Here is a 27,321-nt window from a genome sequence, read left to right on the forward strand (position 1 = left end):
GTTTTGTATTTCATTATTATACAACTGTTTAGATGTTACAAGCAATTGCATTTTAGCAGCTTATTTGCTTGTTTATTGCCATTGCATCTAGCTTCATCATTATGCGTCTATTGCAATTGCAAATTATTGCAGCTTAAGAGAGTGCTTATTTCTACTGCTAATATGTATAATAAAATATCATTATAACTAAGTACCATCTTTGCATTACTTCATTAACATGTGCATTTTATATGTTCATGATAATCTCATGATCATGCATGTATAAATTTGTCTATGCAAAAGTATGCTTCCTTCAGTCGTAATATCTAGCTTTCTCCTTCCTATAAAATCTTGTATCAATAAGCTTCATATATATATATATATATATATATATATATACGTATATGTATATATATATATATACGTATATGTATATACATATATATACGTATATGTATATACATATATATACGTATATGTATATACATATATATACGTATATGTATATACATATATATACGTATATGTATATACATATATATACGTATATGTATATACATATATATACGTATATGTATATACATATATATACGTATATGTATATACATATATATACGTATATGTATATACATATATATACGTATATGTATATACATATATATACGTATATGTATATAATATATATACGTATATGTAATATATATATATATATATATATATATATATATATATATATATATATATATATATTCATGTGTTATGCAAAAAAATTTCATGTGCCCTCACTCAAGTGGCCTACTATGGCAACTCCCTCATTGCGACTCCTAAATTCTTTTTAAATATTTACATATATATTTATATATTGTACTCAAATTGCACAATTTTTTTTTATTGTGAAATGGTTGCATGGTAGCTGATTTGGATGGTAGATATGATGGATGTCAATAGTGGATACGTTTTGAGTATTATAGCTGACGCTGAGGTGTTATTTGCAAATAAATCTCTTGGGTGAACCTGTAACCGCCATTTCTTGGTGAGGTAACCGAGTGAGTTCTTATCCTTCATTTCGCCACTATTAATAGTGGGCGATGGAGAAAGAGAGGGCAAAGAAGCACTCGGAGCTCAGAGAGAGAGAGAGAGAGATGTCGTTCTCTTCCTCATCGGCAGCCAAGGCCACCTGCAGCGACCCGATCGCTTTCGAGATCCTCTCCAGGCTGCCGGCGAAGTCCGTCATGCGATTCAAGAGCGTCTGCAAGCAGTGGCTCGCCCTGGCCTCCGATCCCTTCTTCCTCGCCGCCCACACCCGGTGCAACCCCCCCACCTTTTCCGGCTTCCTCGTCCAAGACGCCGTGAAGGGCCCACTAACCTCCTTCTCCGCCGCCGGCGGCGCCTCGCCCGCCCTCCCCGACCCCTCACTCTCCTCCCTCAACCGCCGCTTCGCCGCCAGCGACGACATCTTGGTCTGGCAGTCCTGCAACGGCCTGCTCCTCTGCAGAACCCGCTCGCCGTGGCCGCCGGGCCTCTTGATCCTCAATCCCACCACCATGCAGTACAGGGAAATCCCCGACCCCCCTACCGGCCTTTATCCATTCAAATACCAGTTCATGCTTGCTTTCGATCCTTCAACATCCTTCCAGTATCGAATTGCCTGCTTCAGCTGCAACATCACGCCCACTGCGTTCGATCCCACAGCTTCTCAGCTTCACGTCGAGATATACTCGTCGGATACCGGTGCATGGGAGCTCTCGAGGTCGGGGGAGACTCTGCCCGGCTGCACACCTCTGCATAAAGGTGTTTACTGGAATGGCGCACTGAACTGGATCTCTCAAAATGATCTCTTTATCTCCTTTGATCTTGAGCAGCAGGTGGTGAGGACCACCCCGATGCCGCCATGGCATCACCACAAACCGATCCTTTACTTTGGAGAGTCTCGTGGCCACCTGTACACGATTGGGATTGCAGCGGACATTGGTTGCTGTGATTTTGACTGGCTGCATTTCCATGTTTTTGAGATGGGAAAAGACGATCTGAGCTGGTCTTTGATATACAATGTCGATCTCAATGGAGTGAGGGATCCTGGCATTATTAGCACGCCCCCGGATGAGAATCTTCTTAGGATATTACCTGACAGCGGCTTCTTTGCATTTCCTGTCTTTTTTGCTCGAGGAGGAGAGGGGGAAGATGACAAGCTGTATTTGAGCAATTCCGATAAGATTGTATGTTATAACCTTGCAGACAGGACCAGCCGCAAAATTTTTGCCCTGAATTCATGCATCAGAATGAATCTGCCTGCTTCACACGTGATAATCCAGTTCTTCCCATTTGCTCACAGTTTCTTCTCTCCATGATCTCCATCAGTTTGGTTTGTTAATGCTCAGATATAGATACATTTGATGGTGTCCTGGATTGTCGACTTTATACATTTTGGATACTTGTGTTGAGGAACCTACTTACACTTTGGTTTACAAGTTGACTCGATAGACCTATCTCCTTTTTTTCGCCTTCTGTTTTCTTTGTTGTAAGTTTCAACTGCTATCTCATGGAGGAGTTAGATGATTGGCATTCTGAGCCAGTTACATGGAATTTCTGGTGTCTGCTATCTTGCTCAAAGTTTGTCCTTTCTGTTTCAAAAGTTGATGTGCACCTGGCTTTCGCTCGATGAAATGGCTCTGATTAGCGTTCCTCGCATGATTTGGTTTCTTGTTTGCTGGTCCATATCATGATTCATAATTCATGTTTACCGAGATTTTATTGTATGTTAGTTGTGTTGATAGAACTAATCATGGAAAAATCACAAGACAAAAAAATGAAGTGTGAAAAAAGCTACTAGAACTTGACTTTGCAGATGATGAGACAGTTCATCATTTATTGTACTTCATTTTTCAAGGATGGAGTTTGCCTGAATCAGATACTTGTTTTGATGAGTGTGATTTGCAAACGTAGATTTCATTAGTCCATGAGGGATTGCATTCTGAAATTAAGGATTTCATATGTGCCTGATTTTGTTTTGGAATAGCATTTGTTGCTCATGCCAATTGTACTTTTTGTGTTGGCTGATAATGAAATACTCTGCCTAAGATCAGTCTTTCATTTATTGCTTCATTCAAATCATTACCTTGATTACATCTCTATCGCCTTTGAGTTTCTTACATCTCTATTGCCTTTGAGTTTTTTACATCTTCTCTATCGCCTTTGAGTTTCTTTGGTATCTACTCTGAGCTTGCATCTTTCTGTGCGGAACAGAAGCTTTGACTGTATTTTCATCTAAAGTAAGGACTATATTCTTTAATATCTCTGCGCATGTTAGAGGTTTAATTCTTTGTCATGAAGATGAGGCTTAATTCTGTTGCCAGGGGTTTGCTGTCCTTGAGTCATGATCAGAAATTTGTTAGTCACGAGGAACTGTGATTCTTAAGTATATGCACTAAGGGAGTGTCTTGGCTACTGTCAGATATCATGGAACTTCACTTTGAAGATGTATTATGGTTTCTCAATTGCTAGCAGTTATATTGCCTGGAGATGGTCCTGTCTCAACTGCTGCATGAGCAATTTGATGGGAACAATAGCTTCAACTTCTTAGGGGATACCAGCTTGGTTGGTATCAATTAAAATTAAAAAAAAACAGATCAAGACATAATTCAGATGAATTGCAAGTACCTAGGTATTCTTTAATGATCTAGTTTGGGTTGCAAGTCTTCTTACTCTGTTTTTCTTTCAAAATTTATGTTGGTATATGGAGATAGTGGGAGGTGTTGGTGATTTGTTAATCATAGCCAGCAATATAGATACTCAGGCGATATGCATTTCAACACTTACTCGAAGCTGGAGCACTATGGCCTGCACAAACTCAAACTGAAAACACTGCATTTAAGAACATTAGCCTGAACTCTCTAATATCTTTTACTTCTTCTCACTTCATTCCGTGTATAGAAATGATCAAGTAACGCCATTCATAGGTTAAGGGAGAGGGTTGTTGTAAGTCGTTCATTCTCTTTGTTCAATTCAACTACACTACAAAGAGTTACCTCCTGCTAAATATGAAGGTGCGTCTCCAAAGAAACATAGTTATTTCATGTAGAGAGAGCTGCTTTGAGGAGTTGGGAGATATCCTACCAAGGATATGTCATTCAAGAAGATCAAGATATCGCCTTCCCCCACCTCAAAATTGAATGACGAGGAGTAAGCTTGATCCAGAACATTGTAAATGCAGGATCAGGATTCTAAGTTCGACACTAAGCAATGTATGCTTAGCTCCGACTATGACATGCAAAGTGGTGAAGGATAGCGACCAAATCTGAAATATTGAAAGGATTCAATTCACCGTTGCATATTTCCGAGTTGGTTGGTTGCCAAATTTAGGTTATTTGTTAGAAAGTTGTCTCTATACAAGGTCAAGGTGGTGGGGACACAGACCACCATTTCCAGCATATTTATAGGCATCGCCGGCATGTATAGCACTTTGGCCCTAGTATTATTTTCTTGTGTATTTCTTTTATTATGTATTTTCGTCCTTATGTTAGTTGTTGGTTTGTAATGACTATGTTTAGTTGTTGTAGTGACCCATGATGTTTATTGGATCATGGGTAGTTATATGATCACTTGTTGGGATCATGGGTAGTTGCATAGGGGGCTATATATGGAACCCCATGTCTCTTGTTTAGGGGTATTTTTTTTGGAATGAAAATATTGCTTTGGCATCTGGTGGATTCCAGATCTTCTTCCCCCATCTCTCTTCATATCTTCTTCCCTAAATTTCCTGTCCCGCATCACAAGGTTCATGCTGTCTGCTTAGATTGTTAGCTTGATTATATTTATATCTTTATCCTTCCTCTCCATGCTGGCTTGTATTTTTCCAAAATGGAAACATAAGCTCAGTTTTATTCAGTTCTAAAATGGGAAGAACTTGAAGATTATCACTCTGTAGAATATCTGCCCATGTTAGACTTTCAGGGATTGGTAACTCTCAGATAGATTTATAATTGGAGTGAATTATTGAACCTCCTGCTTTATAGTGTTCTCTGAAATTTTATTGTCAGCCACCTAATCTCTTCATAGGTTCATCATTTATAGGCCGTGTCATCGTGATGATGCTCGTCTATTGCAATAAGATGGGTCTCCTCTCAGAGTCATGAAACAAAGTTCTTCAAAAAATTCATGGGACTGTGTTGGCAATTATCACAAATCATGGATATTCAGTTTGACTATGATACGGTGGGAACTTCAAGCAGTTCTATTGCGTAGACAATCATTCATTCATGTTGTTTGGTGATCTGATTAGATTGGTATTCGTCAACCGTCTGAAAGCACAGGATTGGTTGATATTTTAGTTGAAGACAGATTTAGAAACAATGCAAGGCAATTAAATGGATTTTTCTTTTGCTGATCTCAGACACCAATGTGCAGAGTTGGGTTGGCAAGATATGGGTTTTAACCCTCGGATCACATCCAACAAAAACTCAAGGAGTCTTTAATCCAAGTTGTATGGAGACAAACAATTCCTGGTCGGAGCCTCAGGCACCAATCAGAATTTGCTTGTAATAAATAGATAAATAATATAGATATAGATTTGTATAGTGGAAAAATGACAACTAATTGAGTGACACTGGCTAACATAATTGAAGCTGCTCATGATGCATCCGTCCTGGTATCAAATATGTGCAGTACACTTGCAAGGTTCAGAGTCAAAAAAAATGGAGTTACAACCTTGTCTCAGAAATTCCACAAATCCAGAGTTACATGGTTGCTTAGAAACTTCCATGCAGGATTAGACGTGGCTCTTCCTCTCTTGGTCACTTAGGCTTGAGAACTTGCTTTACTGAGTTTTGGCTCCTATCTTTCAGGTTAGGTTCCATACATATTTTATTTGAAGTTGATGGAAGAAAGATTCGGACCTTTCTCTGAGAACTCTGTATCTCATTTCAGGTGCTCCATGAAATGAACATGGGGAGACCCATTCTTCTCTCAAACAGGTAAAAGGTTCGAGCCGATTCCAAAGATCCATTGGCTCCTAATTTAGACCCAATTAAACCTATAACTTCATATCAGTTTGGCATAGATCGACTCTTAATAAACCTTATTATCGAACCAAGCTAACTTTCCTAATCATTTTGTCTGCCGTTTATAGTGGCTGCTGGTCCTTTGTTACATATCAAATGTTAGATACAGACAAATGGTCGGGGTGGCAATCGGGTCGAGACAGATCAGGTACCCGTCGGGTCGGATGAAGGATTGATCAAGAATCTATCAACCCGAACATCACCAGTTTATTAAAGAGACCAAAAATCTTGATCTAAATTTGATCATTCCATTAAATTGGTGACGAAACAAGTTAAACTGGTTAGATGGAGAATAGGGCCTGCCAATAGTGAAAATATTCTTGTTATAGTGCTGTTCTCCTTCCAACACGAAGGATTATTGATTACCAACCGACCCCTCATAAGGAAGAGACGGATCCCTTTTGGCCACGAAGGCAGACATAGCTATAGTTGTCATCAAGACAGAGACAAGAAGAACAGGCCTACTCCCATATGCCAACCTCCATGAACCCATCCTCAGAAGCAGACCCCCTAAACATCCCTGTAGTATTAAATCCACAGGCCACCTCGCCATTTCTCGACACCGCGATGAGCCCGGCCTGGCCTTCGTCCAGCCTATTCTTGATGGCGAAATCCACAGCCTCCTGGAGGCCGAGACCTTTGTACTCCATGACCGCCGCCACGTCCCTCGCCAGCGTGCTCCGTATGATGGCTTCGCCTTCGCCGGTGCATGAAACGGCACAGAGCTCGCAGGCATAGGTTCCACAGCCTATCAGCGGCGAGTCGCCGATGCGGCCAGTCATCTTGTTCATGAGCCCTCCGGTGGAGGTCGCCGCGGCGCACCAGCCATTGCCGTCGACCACGACGCACCCGACCGTCTCCGGAGCGTAGATGCTGATAGGGAGGCCATTCATTTGAAGAGGGTTGTCGACCATGGAGCCAGCGCCGGCGCTGCATGTCTCAACGCCAGTAACTGGAACCCTGTAATCAAACTGTTCGATTCCGAGCATGAGATATCGGTTGCTGAAGGAGTATATATAAGTATAGCATCACATATTTGTGCATTGAGTTTGCTATCCATTTGCTAAATCTCACTTGGAAGACTTGCATTTAAAGCTGGAGCTCGGCCTCCAAATTAAAGATCAACCATTAGATTTTCTTCACTTTTCTAGAAGTGGTGTTGCTTTGTTCTTAATTTGCCTTAGCATTATAGATGAAAAAGATTAAAAGAGTAGTGATGTAAGATGCGACGAACCAAGATACTGTTGGCCTCCTTGGCGAGATTCAGCATGCCCACGTTCTCTTCGGTGATAAAATAGCTGTTGTCCATCGTTTCCACACCCTGCGACAAACCATGGATCCAAAGTCAGTCCAAAACAGAGGAAAAGCTGAACCAAAAAACAAGAGGGAAGATGCGTCCAAAGTTTCGGACTAAACTAAAGTCTTAGCGGCGCGGGGGGCGGCCGCCCATATGCCCCCTCACTACCGTGCAAAAATTCGCACATCACACGATCCGGTTCATCGTGATTTGTGCAAAACGAACGGCCAGGTGGCTGGTTTTAAGGTTAGTACTATTCGGTCCCCAAGTTCGAGTCAACGTTTCCGGCCATGTTAGGATCCACGCGTGTGCTGTCGGTGAACAAAATCCAACCAAAAATAATTGTTTATAAAGATTCGATCAACCTTAAATCATTTAATACGTGTCAATTTAAGGATTAGGATACGTGAACATTGCGAATACATGGATCTCGGCAACTTTTTTGTGTGCTCTAATGACCGAGAACCAAAGTATATTCTGAGGTGCATGATAACAGAATATTCACTCATGTGGGGTCCCAAGTGAATTTTCTCCCCATGATGGTGATTGGTCTCCATATCTCCATCTGTAGAGTATTATATGGATCAAAAGATGGAGACAATCGTACAATTAGCTCATATTTCCACTAGAGAGCAATTTCTTATTAATTATTGAAAAACATTACACAATAGGTCTTGGTAGTCTCGTTTTATTATTCTGATATAAGACTTGTCTTTCATGAAAAAATAAAATAGAAGCAACACGAGGACTTTTCAGAAAGTTAGCTCATATCCAGAGATAAAGACTTGAAAGATATGAGATGGGTATACAAAAAATTTCCATGTATCGCACTATGTATGAAAACCATGAAGAAGCTAATCACACTCAAATTGTTCAATCAATTAACATAAAATACTACTTAGCAGAAGGTTCATATGATGGACGGGATTGGTGACTAACCAATCACCAATCGATTTCTCTAATAAAATCTATCATGTGCCAAATTGTACAAAAGTCGTACAAGTCGGTCTGCAGATGATCCCACCTTCTCATGGCCCCAAACATCTTAGATTTTTTTCTTTTTGTTTTTGTGTAAATAAACATCTTAGATTTCGTGTCCTCGTTCATCGATTGTTCACAACCTTTAATGGAAAGTTTTTTCAGCGTATCTAACACGTAAACACTCCTAACGTGCACATAATTTTACGACCTTCGCCGGCCGGAGACACTTCGCCGGACGGAGACACAATCGCCGGCGGCGAGAAAGAAAGAAAGAGACAAAGCATATAGAGAGAAGACGAAAGAAACGACTTCGTTACCTGTTCGCGGGCGAACTCCTCGGCGCCGTCGAAGGCGAGGTAGGAGTGGGGGGACTTGTCCATGACGAGGCGAGCCAGGGAAACGGGGTTCTTGACGGTGGAAAGGCCGGAGACGGCGCCGCACCGGCGGCCGTGGCCGTCCATGATGCTGGCCTCCATCTCCACCGTTCCCCGGCGCGTCAGGGCCGACCCTCGCCCTGAGTTGAACACCGGGTCCGTCTCCAGTTGCCGGACCACCATCTCCACCACGTCCACGGCGGCGGCGCCGCCGCGGAGGGCGGTTATGCCTATATGTAGGCACCGGGCGAGGACGCCCTTCGCCTCCTCCTGCCGCTCCGCCGGAAGGTTCGGATCCACACCGGCTCCCCCATGCACGGCGATCGCCCAACCTCCCATCTTCTCTCTTATTTCTCTCTCTCTCTCTCTCTCTCTCTCGATCCTTGTGCAGCTTGTGAGAGGCCACCGGAAGGGACGTTTTATAGAGGAGTTTTGGTACGTCTGAACTCGGAACTTGAAACTTTTGCTTGTGTTGGATTTAATACAAGCCCTCAAGTCCGGGAAATTGGGGTAACGGCCGTCGGGAGGGCCCCGTTAGGCCGTTACGTTATGCCGGATGGGATGGAAAAATAAAGCAATCGCCATTATCTTATTTAGCGAGTGATGTGATAAATATTAGTGGCTATTCTAGCATCTAATTACTTATCAAATATGACAAGGGGAATGCGATACAAGGGAATCGATGCAATTTGCTTTGTCCAACATGACATCAGGGGATTGATGCAAGCCACATGTCTATCAGTCTATGCTATAATACAATGGTGCCATATTGAAAGGTCAGGCAAGCAAAAAAAAAAATTATTGCAGCACTTCATAATTTTTTAAATCGAAAGTTTATGTTGTTAGTTGTTACCTACCAATGTTCTGTAATTTTTTTTTCGACATTTTTGCAGCTCATGTAAATACATATTTTGAATTTGAAATTCTAAACTAATTTTTCTTGTTAGATTCCACAGACCTGGGGTCCAAGAAGAGGAGCCAAAAAGGTTTATATGGACTATATTGCTGTCCCATTATTTTGTCTAGTGTGATGGTATGGAATTTTTTTGTGACAAATATGACAACAAGAAATTGATGCCAAAAAAAAAATGTTTTATAATTGGTGGGGTCATTCCTACCATGCCACATTAGTGGTAGTTTGAGAAATCAATAAAAACGAACAATGAAGTATTGTATATTTTTTCTGTCCAACATTTTCTTTTTTTAGGTAAACCGGCTACTTACACTAATCTCGCGTGAGCATTGTCTACAAAGTCAAGAGACAAAATACTCCACAGCGGGGTACACAACGGGTCTAAAAAATCTCTCTAGAATGATGAGCAGCAAAGGAGGCGACCTAGTTAGCAGCTCTGTTCGCCTTTCAGAACACGTGGCCAACCTGAAAAACAACACACTCATACAGTAATCGTCTAACGTCCTCTAGAAGCGGATGGTCGAAGACTCCCGGCCCCTTTTGTAGATCCACTCTATCACCTCCACTGAGTCTCCATCAGAATGATGCACTGGGCCTCCAGAACTCGCCTCGCATAGGAGATATTCTCCTATACTGCCCTAAGCTCCGCCCTCAGAACAAATGACTCAAAAATGCGTCGCCTACCGGCCACAATCAGCCTGGACTCATGATCCCTAATTACAAAGCCAACATCCGTGCCTCCTCTACAAGTGGACAGACTGCCATCAAAGTTCATCTTAAGGTAGCCAGAGGGTGTGGGCTCCTAAAATGTGAGTACATATCTAGGCACTATAGCAATAGATGTCCCTAGCCAACTCAGATGAAGCAGTCATGATAGCCTCGGATGCCTCACTAGCATAACGGATAGCCAGATGTCCAGCATTATATTTTCACTGCTACATATGGTGAACTGTAATTATTTTTTTCAATGCTATATATTATATAGGGTATTTAAACTTTAAATTCAAATATCCAATTTAAATACAAATATTCAATTAAAATGTTTATACGACTATTTGAAAAATGGACAAAGATGGTTAACAGTTTTTGAAGGATATGGGAACGTCGAGCCTAAGTGCACTTGTGCGCACCGGAATCCAGGTACGATTCCGCTTGTCGGCCGCCGGAAAGAGACAGGCTCCAGCGGGCAAGGCGGCGTGAAAGGATCCTCCAATTTCGAGAAGATTCGCCATTCTTTTGCTTTTTTTATTATTATTATTATTATCAGTGGACTGTCCCACTTGCGTTCGACGGATCTTGTCGGGGGCTCATCAGATGGATGCAATAAATTCCGGTCCATGTTCTCAGTTTCCGGCCTCTCCAATTCCACAGAGGGTTTTTTTTATAGAGTTTCCGATCTAACTTTTTGTCAATTCAAATGGATACATTTAGGGAGAGACTGTTTTCATGCACATGGACCGATGCACATCTCTCCTGCTAAGAATTGGAGCAATTAGTGAAATTTTTATATAAATTTAGTTCAAAATTCAGTCACCATAGCCTTGTAACAGAATTTGTCAAAAACAAATATAATTCTTACCATAACTTTTTAAAAGATACTACAACATTGTTTTATTGGAGTTGATCACGAGCCGATTATGACATTTATGATTAGATTTGAACTCTTACAACATGAGAGTTTAAATAAAAAAATATATAAAAACTTGTACGTACATGTATTTAATTTTATATTAATTATTTGTTGAATAAATTTTGAATATTTATATAGTATCAATAAATATTTTAAAAAAATTTGGCTAGTTTTTTTTAAGATGTAGTCCGAGATGTTATAACTATAAAGTTTAGCGAACAATTTATCAGGATGCACTTTGCTTCCTCTCATATGGGAAAAGACTTCGTTGAAGTGCGCATCAATTTTAAGTAATTATCAAGGCCCTGGTGACAACAGTTGGTGCCATCGAATCGTGGAACCCAAAATGTTTCGTACTCCTCTTAACTTTTCCGACGTGTCCTACTAGTCATATTCTGTGACGCATCTATGATGCCATCCAATTACGGAACCTACACATAATTCATGCAAGTCACTTTAATATTTTAGATACGTCATCTGATGATCATGCAATTGTAGCTCTATTTTGTCAAAATACTAGACCTTTAGGAGAAGAAAATACTTCATGACACTCTTAAACATTAGCTTGATAAATTATTATTTAAAAAGTTTTAGATTTGATTAGCAGAAAACATAGCTATGAAGTATGTAAAAAGCATGTTGGAGTACATGAAATCATAGAAAATTGTTTCATAGTCGTTTCTTTGAACATTTTTCTCATTTAATTTAGTGTTAATTTTTAATAGTTAGAGTTCGGCGATTTCCTTGTATTTTCCTTGAGAATACTGGATCGAGTATACTCCTAAACATGTTCGCATGAAAAGCTTAACAACGTTGATAATATGATTCTTAGTAACAATGACATGTAGATGGGTAAGCTTCTTTGTTTTGCCTATCCACCGCGAGGGCAACCAACCAATAGATTTGTTACTCACCATTGATGCGGCTTCTTCTCATCTTACCTCCTAGACATTTGACTTCCTTGATGACCTGCAAAAACCGTTTTCATTTCTTTATTTATTTTTGTAATGAGCATAGAAAACACCAGTAGCAATTCATTCAAAGAATTTAATCAATATTTTTCTTGATGAAATTTGAGAACACATTATAAATAAGGAACTATATATATATATATATATATATATATATATATATGTATGTATGTATGTATGTATGTATGTATGTATGTATTTACATAAAATTGATTTGAACTCGTGGAAATAGCAAGCATCCTTAGACTCTACCCCTTTAGATATAGATTATTTACAAGAGAATTTGCTGGGAGCGCCATCTCTAGTTGCTACCACTATAACAAAAATAGATTTTAGTGACCATTATTAGTGGCAGTCGTAAAAATTTGGTCACTAGATAGCATTTCTAGTGGCAATTAGGGATGGCTATCACACAAAAAGTCTATTAGTGGCGGAAAAAAATATTGGTTACTAACTAGAGATATTTAGTAGAGGCCACAAATGATTGCTACATAAAGTTTCATATTTAGTGGCGGCCAATCCCAAGTTGCCAGTAAATATCATGTTTTTGTGGGAGTCACCTATGGCCCATACAAAAAAACAAGTTTCATTGGCATCCATAGTTTGTGGACACTAAATTGATTACTTTTGTGGCCGCTATAAAAAGAGTTATCACTAAATTCTAATATTTAGTGGCCGCCAGATTTAGCTCTCACAATAGCTTAAACATTTAGAAATGGCCGCTTTATAGACGCCACTAATGATTCGCTTTAGTGGCCGCCATTACCAACCCTCACAAAAATGACATTCTTAGTGGGGGATACTAAATGATATACAATTAATGACAGCCAATGAATGACCCATTTTAGTGGGGAGTCAAGTAGGCCCTCATACAATGTCAAACATTTAGTGACAACCATAACTTTAATAACGGATAAAAGAAGGTAACCACTGAATGAAAACTTTAATGATGGCCAAATCTATGATCAATTTGGTTTACTTGAATCAATCTATGTCTTTATGAGTCAAAAATTCAGGTCCAAGTGATCAATGTTGAGTATAACTACATCAAAACTTAACTGGATTTTAAATATTTTATGAGCCTGGATTGGATCCATGCCTACAAAGTCTCCAACTCAGCCATTAACACCTTTGATGGAATAATCTGCATTAAACTCAGTATGACTTTTTCAATGAAGAACCTGAATTGACCGAGGAAATTAAGGTTAGCTTCTTCCATCCAACGAAGTAGATAAAGATTGAAGAACCAGCAGGATATCGAGATCATGGAACATTGGAGACTAGTGTGGATGAACATGAGCCAATTTGACCGTTTCAATGATGAAACTTACTTCTTTGGCAAAGTTAAGATCAGTATCTTGCTTTCGTCTCAAGGAAGAAGATGTTGATGATCTCTGGATGGAGATGATGAGACGTGGGAGTGACATGGATATATGATTAGCTGTGTTTGAACTGGAAGAATGAGCTGGATGGATACATGAAGCACTGAGATGGATGGATAGGACTACGTTTGTTGACACGCTTAAGCAAGCTCCACGTAGGTGCCAATGTTTTTTTTTTTTTTGATGATAGGAAAAAAAGAAAGAAAAATACACTGGTGGCGAATCTTTTAAGTATTGTACTGCTTGTTGTTAGGCATACGCCAGCATTGGAAAATAGAAAATCTATTGTAGATCCAAATCCAACAAAAATAGAACAATAGTGGATTAGATTAAGTTTATGCCCATTGCATATGCCTAGATATAATTTTTTAAAAAAAAACCCATCTAAGAAAATGATAATTAAATAACCATGAAAATGACAAGCAATTATTATTCTTTAAAATATAAACTAGAAAAGGTCGATTTCCATCAACATATGGAAAATTTTCTTGTTACCATTTTGATATTTAAATTCGATGAAAGGATAAAAAAATTAGCCCATAAAATGGGCCTATCAAATAAGCCTAGACCTTGTTTCCTTTTTTAAGGAAAAGAAGCTATCTAAAGGAAATGGAACACAAATATATTATTCTTTAAATGACAAGTTAGAAAGTTTTAGCTTGAAAAGTATGTTCCTATCACCATCTCTATTATCAAATTTCATGAAAAGATCAATAACTCATCAACAACAATTTTGTAGAATATAGTTATTTAAATTAAGCAGGGAGCTAGGAACTCATGTAATTTATAATACCGCACTACATGAAGGATGATTCGGCCATGGTGATCAGCTGGGTCCAGAGGGGCCCGAGCAGTGATGGTGGAGTTCATCCCTTGCTCCGTGATATTTGGGTGATGGTGATGGAGAATGTTACATTTCAGGCTATGCATGTATATTGTGAGGCTAACGGGGTGGCGGCATATGTAGCGAGCCACTCAGGAGGCACCCTATGGGTTGGGGAGGATGAGATACTTGGTGCATTTTAGGACTTTTTATTTGCCGATTCTTCTGGGTGTATCCATATCCGTGACGTATGATATGCCTGTTTCAAAAAAAAAAAAAAAAAAAAAAAAAACCACATGAAGGCTTTAGCAACGCTTTTTGTATATAAATAATGCAAAAATGGCAGCTTCCAATGGGCTTGGATAGCCCAAGCAACCCAAGTGACCTGAGTCCAACACGAAATTTCTGGGTCAAGATTTCCAGGCTAGAACGATTAGGCCCCAAATCATATAAAGCTACAAACCTACCAAGTTCTGGGCTGTTCCCACGTACTCAAAATTGCAACTTAAAACAAATTGGCTTTTGTTTCAATTTTCTGTGTTAGTACCTGGTTAGACAACCTTATTCCCATAAACATAAACAAAACATCGTGCTAGGTTTATTATGATCGGATTTGAAGGTCCAATCTGTGTTAATGAACGGATTAAAGGATTAAAAGTTTGTTGTTAAATATAATATTAAAAAATTGAGATACCTTTATTATTATTATTATTATTAAAGGCTCTTTACGTAGCCAATATATACAATATAGTAAACGGTTTCCGGGCACGAATCTTTTCGACGAAGACCATGCCGAATCCTACTGTTCTTTTTTGGTAATCCTACTGTTGATAGGAGACGAGTTGTCGAATTATGGCAACGTCCGAGTGCACGTAAAACATCGATCGGACTTGTCTAAATATGGAATATTCCGAGCCCACATAAACAACAGACCAAGCGCCAGAAGCTTTAGCACAGCCTTCGCTTCCTTCTCCTTCAATTGCCTAGGTTTAGCCGTCGAGGAGATCTTTGGAGTTCCTCCCTTCTGTCCTCGATCTCCCAGATCTCTCCTTTCTTCTTTTCCCACGCCATCATGGAGATCGCGAGGAAGAGATGTGGCAAGGGGCGCAGAAAAATCGCCATGGAGCCTATCAGGAACAGGGATGCGCTCTATGCCTGTTTCAGCAAGCGCCGGAAGGGCATCTTCAAGAAGGCCGGCGAACTCGCCGTCCTCTGCGGCATCCAGGCCGCTGTCATCACTCTCTCGCCCGGCGGCAAACCCATGTCCTTCGGCCACCCCTCCGCCGATGCCGTCATCGACCGGTACCTCGGCGCACCACTCGGCCAGGACCTGGCAGCCTCCGACGAGCCGCCGAGCTGTCTGGACCGCAAACCGGGGGTGCCGCCGGGCGGCCAGTTCTGGTGGGTGGATTCGATCCATCTGCTCGACCTCGGAGACCTGGAGACGATCCATACTTCGATGGAGACGATCCAAAGGGCTATTTTGAGGAAGGCCAATGTGCTTGCGAGTGCAAGAGCAGCACTAGCGGGTGTGCTTGCAGGGATCCAGCCGTTGGCTATGATGAATGGTTCTGATCGTGATCCGGATCTCTATGTTCCGAGTTGGGGTGGAAACTGAAGGAGGAGGTGTTCGTCATGGAAGCACCACAGTTTTGTAGCTCTCAGGATGTAATTATTCTGGTTACTGGAGTAGTTATATGGAAAGCATAGTAACTTCTTTATCTTGTTAGCGATCTTGTGTTTAATTTTTTTTGAGGGAAGTGAGGTTAGTGGTTTTTGTAATACCATTGCATACATTGTTATACATAGTGTGGCATTAGGCTAAATTTATTTATACAAAAGAAATAAAAGAATTGTTTTTGGTATCCAATTTGTCTTCTTCGTATATTCAGTTTGGATTTACTTTTCTTCAGATCTGTGCTTTTAATCACCAAAAAAGAAAAACTGATGTCTGTTGTTGCAAAAAAATTATGCTCGGACTGAACTTGATAGAGAGCATAATATTATCAACCCGAGCATAATTTTTTTGCAACACCTTTTTGCGTAGCCAAAGGAAAGTCTCTGGAGAATCTTATTCTAATGGTGTAGTTTTTTTGGACGGGGCCGGCCTTAGCTTGAATGAGTTCAACCCGAAGATGAATGACTGAACTCTGTAATCCTTAGCTTGACTCTGCCATGTCCCATTCAGGTCAGGAGAGTGCGTACTGGTTGGGAAAAGCTCTAATTTGTCTTCTCCAACATTGTTTTAGCCCATTCATATCATTACTCATAAATGTAGTTGGCCCATTTGGCATTCAGATAGCCCCCAATAAAGCAACTTCTTTTAGCCCATCCAATCATTGCTCATAAATGTAGTTGGCCCATTAGGAATTGCACATATCCCCAACAAAGTAGCTTCGAATCCATGGTCCAAGAAAAATATAAAAGAAAGAAAGAACAAAAGGAACGGACTTACTCATAAATGTAGTTGGCCCATTAGGAATTTCAGATATCCCTAACAAAATAGCTTCGAACCCATGGTCCAAGAAAAATAAAAAAGAAAGAAAGAAAAAAAGGAATGGAGGTGCGGGGAATCGAACCCCGTGCCTCTCGCATGCGAAGCGAGCGCTCTACCATATGAGCTACACCCCCAAGACGGACTTAGCCTGCTAGAGATTCTTTTATTCATGTTCGGAAAATCATGGGCTGCCACTACGTCTACATCTAGATTCGTTTCACACTGGTAGGTAAAAGGGTTCCTTTGACTTCTGGCAACGGGACACGGAAAAGATGTACGTCAAGTATTTGATGGAATACCGCCGGCTCAAAAGCCCAGCCCCACCCACCAACCCCAAAACCCACCAACGCCAAAACCCATTGCCGAAACCGGACTCCCCGATCCCTAAACTCCTGCTCCTCTCTCTCTCTCTCTCTCTCTCTCTCTCTCTCTCTCTCTCGCTATAAATACCAAAGAAGCCTCCCGTGCTCTGCTCACAGACTATAACACAGAGAGTCCAATAAGTAAAGAATGGCGGCGTCCGCTGCTGCATCCAACGTCATCTCCTCCCCGTCCATCCACCCCCCTCCTCCCTCTCCCGACGCCTCCTCCCACCCGCCTCCGCCACCCGCCTCCGCCTTCCCCTCCGCCGCCGCGGCCTCCTCGTCGTGGTCGCCGCCCAGCACGTCGGCGTCGGCGCCAAGCCCACGGTCCTGGTCGCGGAGAAGCTCGGCGAAGCCGGTCTCGAGCTTCTCAAGGAGTTCGCCAACGTCGACTGCTCCTATAACCTCTGCCCCGAGGAGCTCTGCACCAAGATCTCGCTCTGTGATGCCTTGATTGTCCGCAGCGGCACCAAGGTCGGCCGCGAGGTCTTCGAGTCCTCCGGCGGCCGCCTCCGGGTCGTCGGTCGCGCCGGGGTTGGCATCGACAACGTCGATCTTGCCGCCGCCACCGAGCATGGGTGTCTTGTTGTGAATGCCCCCACGGCTAACACGGTTGCTGCTGCCGAGCATGGGATTGCTCTGCTCACTGCCATGGCCCGAAACATTGCTCAGGCTGATGCCTCCCTTAAAGTTGGTATGCTTCTAACACTATAATCTAATAGATCTGGACGTCGGTTTGAAAGTGCTGCACGATTGAAAAATGCCTTTTTTAACAACCAAATATGAGATATCGATTGGCAAGTTTGTTTGTTTGTATATTTTTGCTTGAGCAGTGGTTCTTTTATGCTATGATTTACTTTAGATGGATAATAGAATCTCGTAATTCCATTTTCATTTTGTCAATATCATGGTATTATTATTATTATTCTTTCGTTTATTTTTTTCTTTATTTCTTTTCTTTTTTCCTCCTTTCTTTCTTTCCTTTCTTTTTTCCTTGTCTTCTTCTTTCCTTTCTTTCTTTCCTTTCTTCTTCTTTCCTCACATGAATGGGTTTTGAGGTCCTGTCCTACTCCCATTTTCTCGCAGGAATAGGGTGGGATGCCCCCCGTCTTGCCAGGATCTAAACATCGGTGCCTTGTATTATACGTTTTTGAATGGTTGTCATGATTTGTGTTATTGTGAAGCACTCAATTTTTCAATTGGCTGCCTTAAATGCTTTTATATTTTTTAGACCCATCCTTATGACTACTTTGTCTATTCCTGGCCTCAAAAATCAAAGCCTTGTTCTCCTTTATCTCAAAGGATAAAATGGATCTCACAGCATTGGAATTTAAGAGTGGCTGTGCCTAACCTATATACTGTGAATTTATTTGAGGATGCTTCTAAAAATTGACTGTCACTTAGACAAACCCTCCTAAAATCAAATGGAAGTGGAGTCAGTTTCGTTAATAAACTGGGCCGAAGATCTGACAGAGGTTGACTTGCTGGCTTGCGAGAAATCAAAATATTCTTTTGCTAAAACTATCCTAGTCAATTATATGTTCCAATTTGTTTCAAGTTTGTCGGTAAATCTTTTTCAGACCATTCTCTATAACTTTGGTTTCTAATAAGCCAGTGCACTCTATTCTATTGCTTCAATTTGTAAACCAGCAATATTAACTGTTTCATGGGATACTCTAAAGATGCCAAGAAAAACTTTTAATCTCAATATTTTGGCATTCCAAGACAAACTGCTGGGTTTTTGGAAATGGAAACATTTTGAAGGTAGAGTTGTTAGTGAACGAATATAATATTCTTTTGGTAATTCACTTTTGTAAGATTCTGTAGTGTTGCCTATTGATGCATAAGAAATAATGAGCTCTAAAGAATGTTTATTCTGACATTTGCTCCATGATTTTAATATGCAGTTAGCAAAAACATTGTGCCTTTAAATTGTTTTGAACTTCTAACCACATTTACTTTTATGGAAACAAAATTGGTTCTTTAATAATTTTCTAGCAAATGAATTGTTACATATTCCATAAAATTTCATGAAGCAATTCCTTCCTAGATGCTGGAACTCTCGAAGGATACTTATGTAGGCCCCTTTGTTAATATTTGAATTCCATTTTCTTCTTCTTGTTTTCTAGGTAATTATTTTCTCTAGTAAGGCCGTGTTTGGGAAATCCAGTAGGATTGAGCTGGATTTACTGATGGATTTATGGATTGGGCAGCCTATATAGGTATGGTCCATGTCAACCCAACATCCCCACAGCCTGAATCCTATGAGAGGAAAAAAGACCTCCATGGGTCTTTTTCTCCTTCCTGCAGACCAATAGGCCCACAGGCTAGGATCTAGGCTAGGACTTGGGTGGGCCCTTAGAAAACTACAGGCTGGGCAGGCCAACAAATCCAATTCCTGCTGGAATATGTCCAAATAGGCACTAAATGGGAAGTTTATCATACCTTTATATAAGAACAAGAAACTTTCTGAAGTTCTCTTGAGGAGAGATTTCTGGTGCTTGTAACTGGAGCTTTCAAGAAGTTTTAAGATATCACATGGTGTGATATAGAGTTTTGGATGACCTACAATTGCATGCAATCTCTAATGAATAGATTCTCATTGACATGGTGCTTCTACCAAAAACCCAAACACCATGGCAGGGATGCTAGGAACTATTCTCCTTTAATTCTTAAAACAAATGCAACGACATGTCACAAAAGATTTTGGTATCTTGGGCGTTTAGGGTTCCCCCCCTTTATGTGGGGAATCCTAGGGCTTTCAAGTTTACTGATCCTCTACATTTACTTGTCCATCAAGATCTGTCAGTTGAAGTAATTTTCTAGGTATTTATTGAACATATTACGAATTGCTGTGAGCTCAATTTTCATTTACCTTGGCTAACCTGTTCCTGCAACCTAAATGAATTCTATTTTGTTCTTTCCCATGCCACAAGCTATACCTACTTTCTTACATCATTTTGTTGTTTTTGATATTATATATGCATGCTGTCCAACAAAGTTGTCTAATGGTTTTTTTTTTAATGATATTTTTTTCAACAGGTAAGTGGCAGCGCAGCAAATATGTTGGTGTATCAGTTGTTGGGAAAACACTTGCTGTGTTGGGATTTGGAAAGGTTGGATCAGAAGTTGCACGACGTGCTAAAGGGCTAGGGATGCATGTGATTGCACACGATCCATATGCTGCTGCAGACCGAGCTCGTGCTATAGGAGTGGAGTTAGTAACCTTCGATGAAGCTATTTCAGCCGCCGACTTCATTTCATTGCATATGCCTCTTACTCCTTCCACATCCAAGATTCTCAATGATGAGGCTTTTGCAAAAATGAAGAAAGGAGTACGAATTGTAAATGTTGCTCGTGGTGGTGTCATTGATGAAGAAGCTCTAGTCAGGGCCCTTGATTCTGGCATTGTCGCACAGGTTCTCTTTCGATCATATTCTCTCGTCTCTGGCTTAATATGTTTAGGAAGTTTGAGAAAGTAATGATTGTCTTATAACTGTGAATGTGAATCAATCAGGCTGCTCTCGATGTCTTCACAGAAGAGCCTCCATCTGCTGACAACAAGTTAGTGCTTCATGAAAAAGTAACTGTAACCCCGCATCTTGGTGCCAGCACGATGGAAGCACAGGTGCTGTGAACGGTCTTATCTGACTTTTGAAGTATTAATTTACTTGTTTATCTAATAAAATAGTAATCTCTTAATCATTATTTTCTTGTGCTTGTGATGTCAAGGAGGGAGTAGCCATTGAAATAGCTGAAGCTGTTGTAGGTGCCTTGAAAGGCGAGCTTGCTGCTACTGCAGTAAATGCACCAATGGTTCCAGCTGAGGTATGGGGATCTTACATGATTGCACCCTTTTTCCCGCCATTCATGCTTTGAAATGTTAATGTTCCAAGGAAAATAATAAAATTACTGGAAGAACATGCCAAATACAATTAGTCAAACACGTATAGTATGAAGAAATATAATGTCTTATCTTTCTAACCTGTTGGTAGTGAAGTAGGGGCTGTTATTCCAACCCCAAATGTAGGAGTTAAGACTTCTTGTTTTAAGTCAGTTAGGTTTCTCTCCTTCTGGCAGGAGATAACGTGAATTGTCTGTGTGGAATTGCACTCTCCTAATCCCTTAAACTTTGACAACCACAGAATTCCACCATGTGAGGTTTACCACATGAACAAGTCAAGTAGCCTTCTTTGGAAGGAGTTTAGCCAAGCTCCTTTTGTTTTGAGCATTTCTACACCATTGTTTGCTGGATTGATTATTGGAAGCGACCATATAATCATTAGGCCATATGTCAGATAACTGCTTCCATACATCATGTATGTTATAATAATGTGTAAAAGGAGCCAGTGCATGCATGAGACACTCCTTTTCTTTTATACAATGTCTGCAAGGCCATCACCATCTGATGTTTAAAAAAATGAAAAAGTCTCCTGCCAAATTTGTTGTTTCTGATAGCCTTGTGATATGCTTGTTTTCCAAGAGCAGTAAAATATTATCTGTTCATCAAACTTTATCTCCAAGCCTGAGGAACCACTATTCGTACCTCTCCTGTCGTTTCTACGGGGGAACTAATACAATAACTTTTACATTTTTAGGTCCTCTCGGAGCTTGCACCATTTGTTGTATTGGCAGAAAAGCTTGGCAGGCTCGCTGTCCAGCTTGTGGCTGGTGGTAGTGGAGTGAAATCGGTGAAGGTGACCTATGCATCTGCCAGAGCTCCTGATGATCTTGACACTAGGCTCCTTCGTGCCATGATCACCAAGGGTCTGATTGAGCCCATATCTAGTGTGTTTGTAAATCTTGTAAATGCTGATTTCACGGCCAAACAAAGAGGGGTCCGCATTACAGAAGAGAGAGTTGTGTTGGATGGTTCACCAGAGAGCCCTCTAGAATTCATACAGGTCCAGATTGCCAACGTGGAGTCGAGGTTTGCAAGTGCAATGTCTGAGACTGGAGAGATCAGAGTTGAAGGGAGGGTAGAGGATGGGATACCTCATCTGACCAAGGTAGGATCGTTCCAAGTGGATGTAAGCTTGGAAGGAAGTCTGATCCTCTGCAGGCAGGTCGATCAGCCAGGGATGATTGGGACAGTGGGGAGCATCTTGGGCGAGCAGAATGTAAATGTTAGTTTTATGAGCGTCGGAAGGATTGCCCCACGGAAGCATGCAGTTATGGCAATTGGTGTTGATGAGGGGCCAAGCAAAGAAACTCTGAAGAAGATTGGGGAGATACCAGCCATTGAAGAATTTGTTTTCCTCAAGCTGTAGCGAAATCAGTTGTCGTCTTCAGCAAAATCACAACCCCCAATTTTGATGCAACTTATGGTAGTAAGCTAGAGCATTTCAGAGAACTCGGAAAATAATCAATCAAGTTGTCAGGCTTTTTATCAGTAGTAGTAGGTGCAACCCTTCATTTTGATTTGTTATTTGAATAAACATGTGTTATTCAGTAGTACTGTAATTTATCTTTTTTGCATATGGAATGTTTTAAAACTTTCTGAAATCCCAGTGTAAACGCCAGTGGAAGAAAAACAATAGCGGTTTTAGTTGTCTGGTGCATTACTTGGTCTGCTTGGTGAGTGCAGGCAATGTTGTATAGTTTTCTTACTTGGGGAGCTGCTGCGTAATTCTTGTCCATCTCTTGGTTTACGTTGTGTGACCTCGCTACCTAGTGCAAGTTTCGCTTGTCTTCGACATCATGCCGAGTTCTAGATTGAATTAACTGCTAGATTGGACCCTGAAATCATAAAAACTGGACAGTGGCTGAAGTAAAGCAGAGGAAACCAATAACAGCTAATGCATATGAATGGATCATTAAAAGCTACTGTAGCTGGACTCTGGTTATTTCATCTTAAGTATTATACCAGGTGAAAGGGTATTACCATGTTGTTATTGTTGCATGTAAATTGGGCACCATGTTGTAACGTGGAATGGAGCAAGGAATGTATGGGTCATCTTTAGCATTCTTTTTGTAGAACTAAGTTTGGCCTTTGACTTGCATTATCATTATTGACTCATTTCCATTTATAGGTGATGATATTGCATAGTTATTTATTATATTTTTATATATAAATCTTATACTATATTATACACCAAACCTTCAATATAACATTCATAGCTTTCTGAGAATAATTTTATAAAAAAATAATTTTCCTAATTTTTTTTCTGTCTTTGATAACTACTACTAATTCCAAATTTCCACCTGTCTGCAATTATTTATCTTCACTTCTATGATGCACATTAAAAGTGGCATATTTGATGGTTGTTATATGTCATTTTGTCTAAGAATAGCTGAAATAAGCAACATGTAAAAGCTAACTTTGATCAACCATGGAATTATAGGTGGATGGGATTTGCAGGTTTTGTAATATCTAATTAATAAAGCATGAGTTTCTTCATTAAAGAACCCAGCTGCAACAAGTGGGGCAAGTACGTTGTTTGGCTGGGCATGTAAATGGTAAAGCTAGCCCATGTAAGTGAGAATGCATTTTTTTTTTTTTATATTTCCTGCATCTTGGTCTTGTGGCCGAATTGACCCCAAGGGACAAACTGCATCTAAGTAAGATGGATGCTTCCTCGACTTTGGTGGTTGGAGGGTTCGATTGGCCTTAAGGTTACACTATTACAGAAGTTGCAGCAGTTGTATCCCTGCAAGGATATCTTTACATGCTGGGTGTGGCCAATGTCTGCAGCCGAAGGATGATCAGGCTTCTTGTAGCTATAGATGTCCTACCTTTATCAAGGCAAGTTGCATGCATCTTGGTTGATAGATTAAACCATCTCTTTCCGCATTAAAATGTGGAGATCTAATTATGATATCAGGTAATCTAACATGTGCATAACTGTTCTACTTAAGAGTGATGACCTCGTACGGTTGCCATTATAAATCTTCGAATCCTCTGGGTTCTTCTTGAAAATGGTTTTTGAGTGTATCCTGAGGTTTCCTTCTGCATATGTAGAGTGTATAGCCATCCTTAGAAGATGGAAACATACAGTACAATCAGTTGCAAGTGCCCCTGCTGATCTTTGTTGAAAAAGAGGAAAAAGATTGATCACAATCAAGTACCCAACATTAATGTAGAATAGAGTTTTAGAGTCTTAATCCTTTTGGGGAAACAAATCATGCATCATAGAAAACTGCAAAAAATGACAGACAATGATATGCATTAGTTATGGCAGTCCAATTAGGCACTAGACTACCATTAAGAGTAGGCCAGATGCAACAATTTAGATGCGCACTAGATCAGTATTTCCAACAAATTTTTGTTATTCTCAAAATGCTCCTATAATAGTCAGAATTTTTAATTATTCTTAGAATATCCCTCTTTTCATATTCTAAAAATATATACACCTTATGAGGTACTGTTGGAATTATAAATAAATATCTATCAAAAAGAAATCTTTGTTATTTACAAAAAGTAAGAGCAAGTCTCGTCCATTAAATTAGTTAGAAGCCTCTTATCCATTGAAACAAGATTTTTTATGAGCTCAATCCCACTTAAAACTAAAGCAGCAGGTCCTTTAAAGCACTCTTTGCATCTTTGTACTTCGCATTCAATCATAATGCTGTGCCTGAGGCTATTTGGCCAGAGAACTTCAAGAAGTTGGAAGTTCTATAGGAGATCGATTCTAAAATCTGCCTCATGCACCTTTGTCATAAAGACAAAAAAGATTTCTTCATACATCCCCTCGGGTACCTTACCATTTGCCAACAAGGACAACGGGTGGGGATCTTAGCTAAGAAGGATGACATGGTTAGGATCCAGGAGCAGGAGAAATTTGATTTGAGGGACTTCAATGGATGAAAGGAACCGCAAGTCACAACATATATGGGTGTGTTCAATTGGTGCTTTTCTTCACCTTCTTATTGTGGTTTCTTTGATTCCTATAAGAAATTAATATTTTTGTTTTGAATAGTTTCTTGAGTATAATTTCTTGGCTCTTCAGTATATTAATTGAGCCTCGCAATTTATAAATAAATATATTAATTGATAGATCTCTTTTAACTAATATTTTCGGACTGAGAATAAGAGAAGGTATGTAGAAAGTAGCATGAAAAAAAAACTATTGCTAAAAAGCAAACCGACGGTAATTGCCGGCTTGATTTGTTGTTTATAGCTTAATGAACTTATAAGCCACGCTCATGGTAAACAAGAAAAATAATTCAACATGTTAAAGAGGGACTTCAGAACAATTTTTCAATATATTTAATAAATTATAACTCAACAGGTGATAAATAAGTAATTTTATCACCAAGTCGGTAACGGTTGCCGACTTAGAGGTTAAACTTCCCTCCCCATATTAGAGGCCCCACCCCTTCCTCCCGTTACATGGGTCCTCTTTGTCTCGGTTTCTCCCCCTTGTTTTCTTCGTGGCGACGACGAGCGTGGTGACGATCGTGGCATCGTCCTCGTCCGAGGCATCGTCCTCGTCCGAGGGTCGTCCTCGTGCATCAAGCACCGTAGATGACGAGAACGACGGCGAGAAGGTGCGGAGGCGCCATTGCTGGAGACCCGATAAGCGATCATGCCCACTTCTGTATTTTCTTGCTTTCCTTTTGGAATCAAGGTCCTCTTGGTCTTGTTTCTCCCCTTTCTGTAGGTCTTCTTCGTGGCGACGACGAGCGTGGTGACGATCGTGGCATCGTCCTTGTCCATGGCTTCTTTGGGTCGTCCTCGTGCATCAATATCTGCACCGTAGTTGACGAGAACGACGGCGAGAAGGTGCGGAGGCGCCATCGCTGGAGACCCGATAAGCGATCCATGCCCACTTCTGTATTTTCTTGCTTTCTCTTTTAGATTCGAGATGGTTCTTGATTTCTAGTTGGGTTTTGTCGTTATATTCGTGATTTTCTCCAATTCCTATTTTCGTTCGTATTCTTTGAATACTTCATGGTTCTTGATTTATAGTTCAAGATTTTGGTGTTATTTGGTGATAGTTTTCTGGATTATAGATATGTTTCTTGATTTTGGGTCCGGATTTGATGTTATAGGTTGATTTCCCTGTTATTTTGTGCCTAGATTATCTGTAGGGTTTTAGTTTTGACAGATTCTAGATCTGGATCTTGCTTTAAGTGATTTTTGATTTTCTTGCATTTTGATCATCTTGTATGTCCGACTGGTTGATGATGGGGAAATTTTTAATATGGTTAATAATTTTTAAAGGAGGGATTTCTTTGATCTTCCAAGGGTGACCTTTTGTGGATTCTTGGTGATGCTAATGAAAAGATGAAGTTTTTGTTCCTTCTCTGTAGTTTCCTGGGATCAATATTTGGAAAATGAGTGAAGCATCTGTTTCTTTGGGATTATCTACTGCCATGTGATATCTTCAGAAACATCGCATTTGACATTTTCTCCAATTCCTACTTTCGTTCGTGTTCTTTGAATACTTCGTGGTTCTTGATTTATAGTTCAAGATTTTGGTGTTATTTGGTGATAGTTTTCTGGATTATAGATATGTTTCTTGATTTTGGGTCCGGATTTGATGTTATAGGTTGATTTCCCTGTTATTTTGTGCCTAGATTATCTGTAGGGTTTTAGTTTTGTCAGATTCTAGATCTGGATCTTGCTTTAAGTGATTTTTTGATTTTCTTGCATTTTGATCATCTTGTATGTCCGACTGGTTGATGATGGGGAAATTTTTAATAATTTTTAATATGGTTAATAATTTTCAAAGGAGGGATTTCTTTGATCTTCCAGGGGTGACCTTTTGTAGATTCTTGGTGATGCTAATGAAAAGATGAAGTTTTTGTTCCTTCTCTTTAGTTTCCTGGGATCATTATTTGGAAAATAAGTGAAGCATCTGTTTCTTTGGGATTATCTACTGCCATGTGGTATCTTCAGAAACATCGCATTTGACATTTTCTTTTTTTGAAAGGCAATCTGGATGCTTAATCATAGTCTGTTTTTCGGATTATCTGGAACTTACCAGTTTTATGTGAATTCTTTTTCTTTTTGAAATATAAAATATGTTATCAGTTTCTCTCTTGCATCTTTTATTAGTTTTCAAATCTTGTTAGAGATTGGATCCGGCTTTTGGATTAATGGGTAGAGGC

General features: G+C 40.2%; 4 protein-coding genes and 1 non-coding gene across 5 annotated transcripts; 3 read left to right on the plus strand and 2 right to left on the minus strand.

Annotated features, from left to right (window-relative positions):
* Positions 1-724: 724 nt before the first annotated feature.
* Positions 725-2,883, plus strand: LOC103711934 (F-box protein At5g07610-like). Its single transcript, XM_008798257.4, has one exon. The coding sequence runs from the start codon at positions 1,068-1,070 to the stop codon at positions 2,325-2,327; it is 1,260 nt and encodes a 419-aa protein (XP_008796479.1). The 5' UTR covers positions 725-1,067; the 3' UTR covers positions 2,328-2,883.
* A 3,433-nt stretch (positions 2,884-6,316) lies between these two features.
* On the minus strand, positions 6,317-9,056 carry LOC103711935 (probable isoaspartyl peptidase/L-asparaginase 2). Its single transcript, XM_008798258.3, has 3 exons — positions 8,631-9,056; positions 7,270-7,356; positions 6,317-7,006 (listed from the first exon to the last, which is right to left on the minus strand). Exons 1-3 carry the CDS (start codon positions 9,024-9,026, stop codon positions 6,497-6,499), a joined length of 993 nt encoding a protein of 330 aa, XP_008796480.2. The 5' UTR covers positions 9,027-9,056; the 3' UTR covers positions 6,317-6,496.
* Positions 9,057-15,422: 6,366 nt separating this feature from the next.
* Positions 15,423-16,153, plus strand: LOC120112579 (agamous-like MADS-box protein AGL16). The gene has a single exon (XM_039132163.1). The coding sequence runs from the start codon at positions 15,479-15,481 to the stop codon at positions 16,022-16,024; it is 546 nt and encodes a 181-aa protein (XP_038988091.1). The 5' UTR covers positions 15,423-15,478; the 3' UTR covers positions 16,025-16,153.
* Positions 16,154-16,581: 428 nt separating this feature from the next.
* On the plus strand, positions 16,582-22,826 carry LOC120112508 (D-3-phosphoglycerate dehydrogenase 3, chloroplastic-like). The gene is made up of 6 exons (XM_039132061.1): positions 16,582-16,594; positions 17,408-17,959; positions 20,308-20,684; positions 20,783-20,893; positions 20,998-21,093; positions 21,864-22,826. The coding sequence occupies exons 1-6, from the start codon at positions 16,582-16,584 to the stop codon at positions 22,533-22,535; spliced, it is 1,821 nt and encodes a 606-aa protein (XP_038987989.1). The 3' UTR covers positions 22,536-22,826.
* On the minus strand, positions 16,965-17,037 carry TRNAA-CGC. Its single transcript has one exon. It is a non-coding gene; the product is annotated as a tRNA-Ala (tRNA).
* Positions 22,827-27,321: the final 4,495 nt, after the last annotated feature.

The sequence above is a fragment of the Phoenix dactylifera genome, chromosome 11, assembly GCF_009389715.1.
Source record: "Phoenix dactylifera cultivar Barhee BC4 chromosome 11, palm_55x_up_171113_PBpolish2nd_filt_p, whole genome shotgun sequence".
Classification (NCBI taxonomy): Eukaryota; Viridiplantae; Streptophyta; class Magnoliopsida; order Arecales; family Arecaceae; genus Phoenix; species Phoenix dactylifera.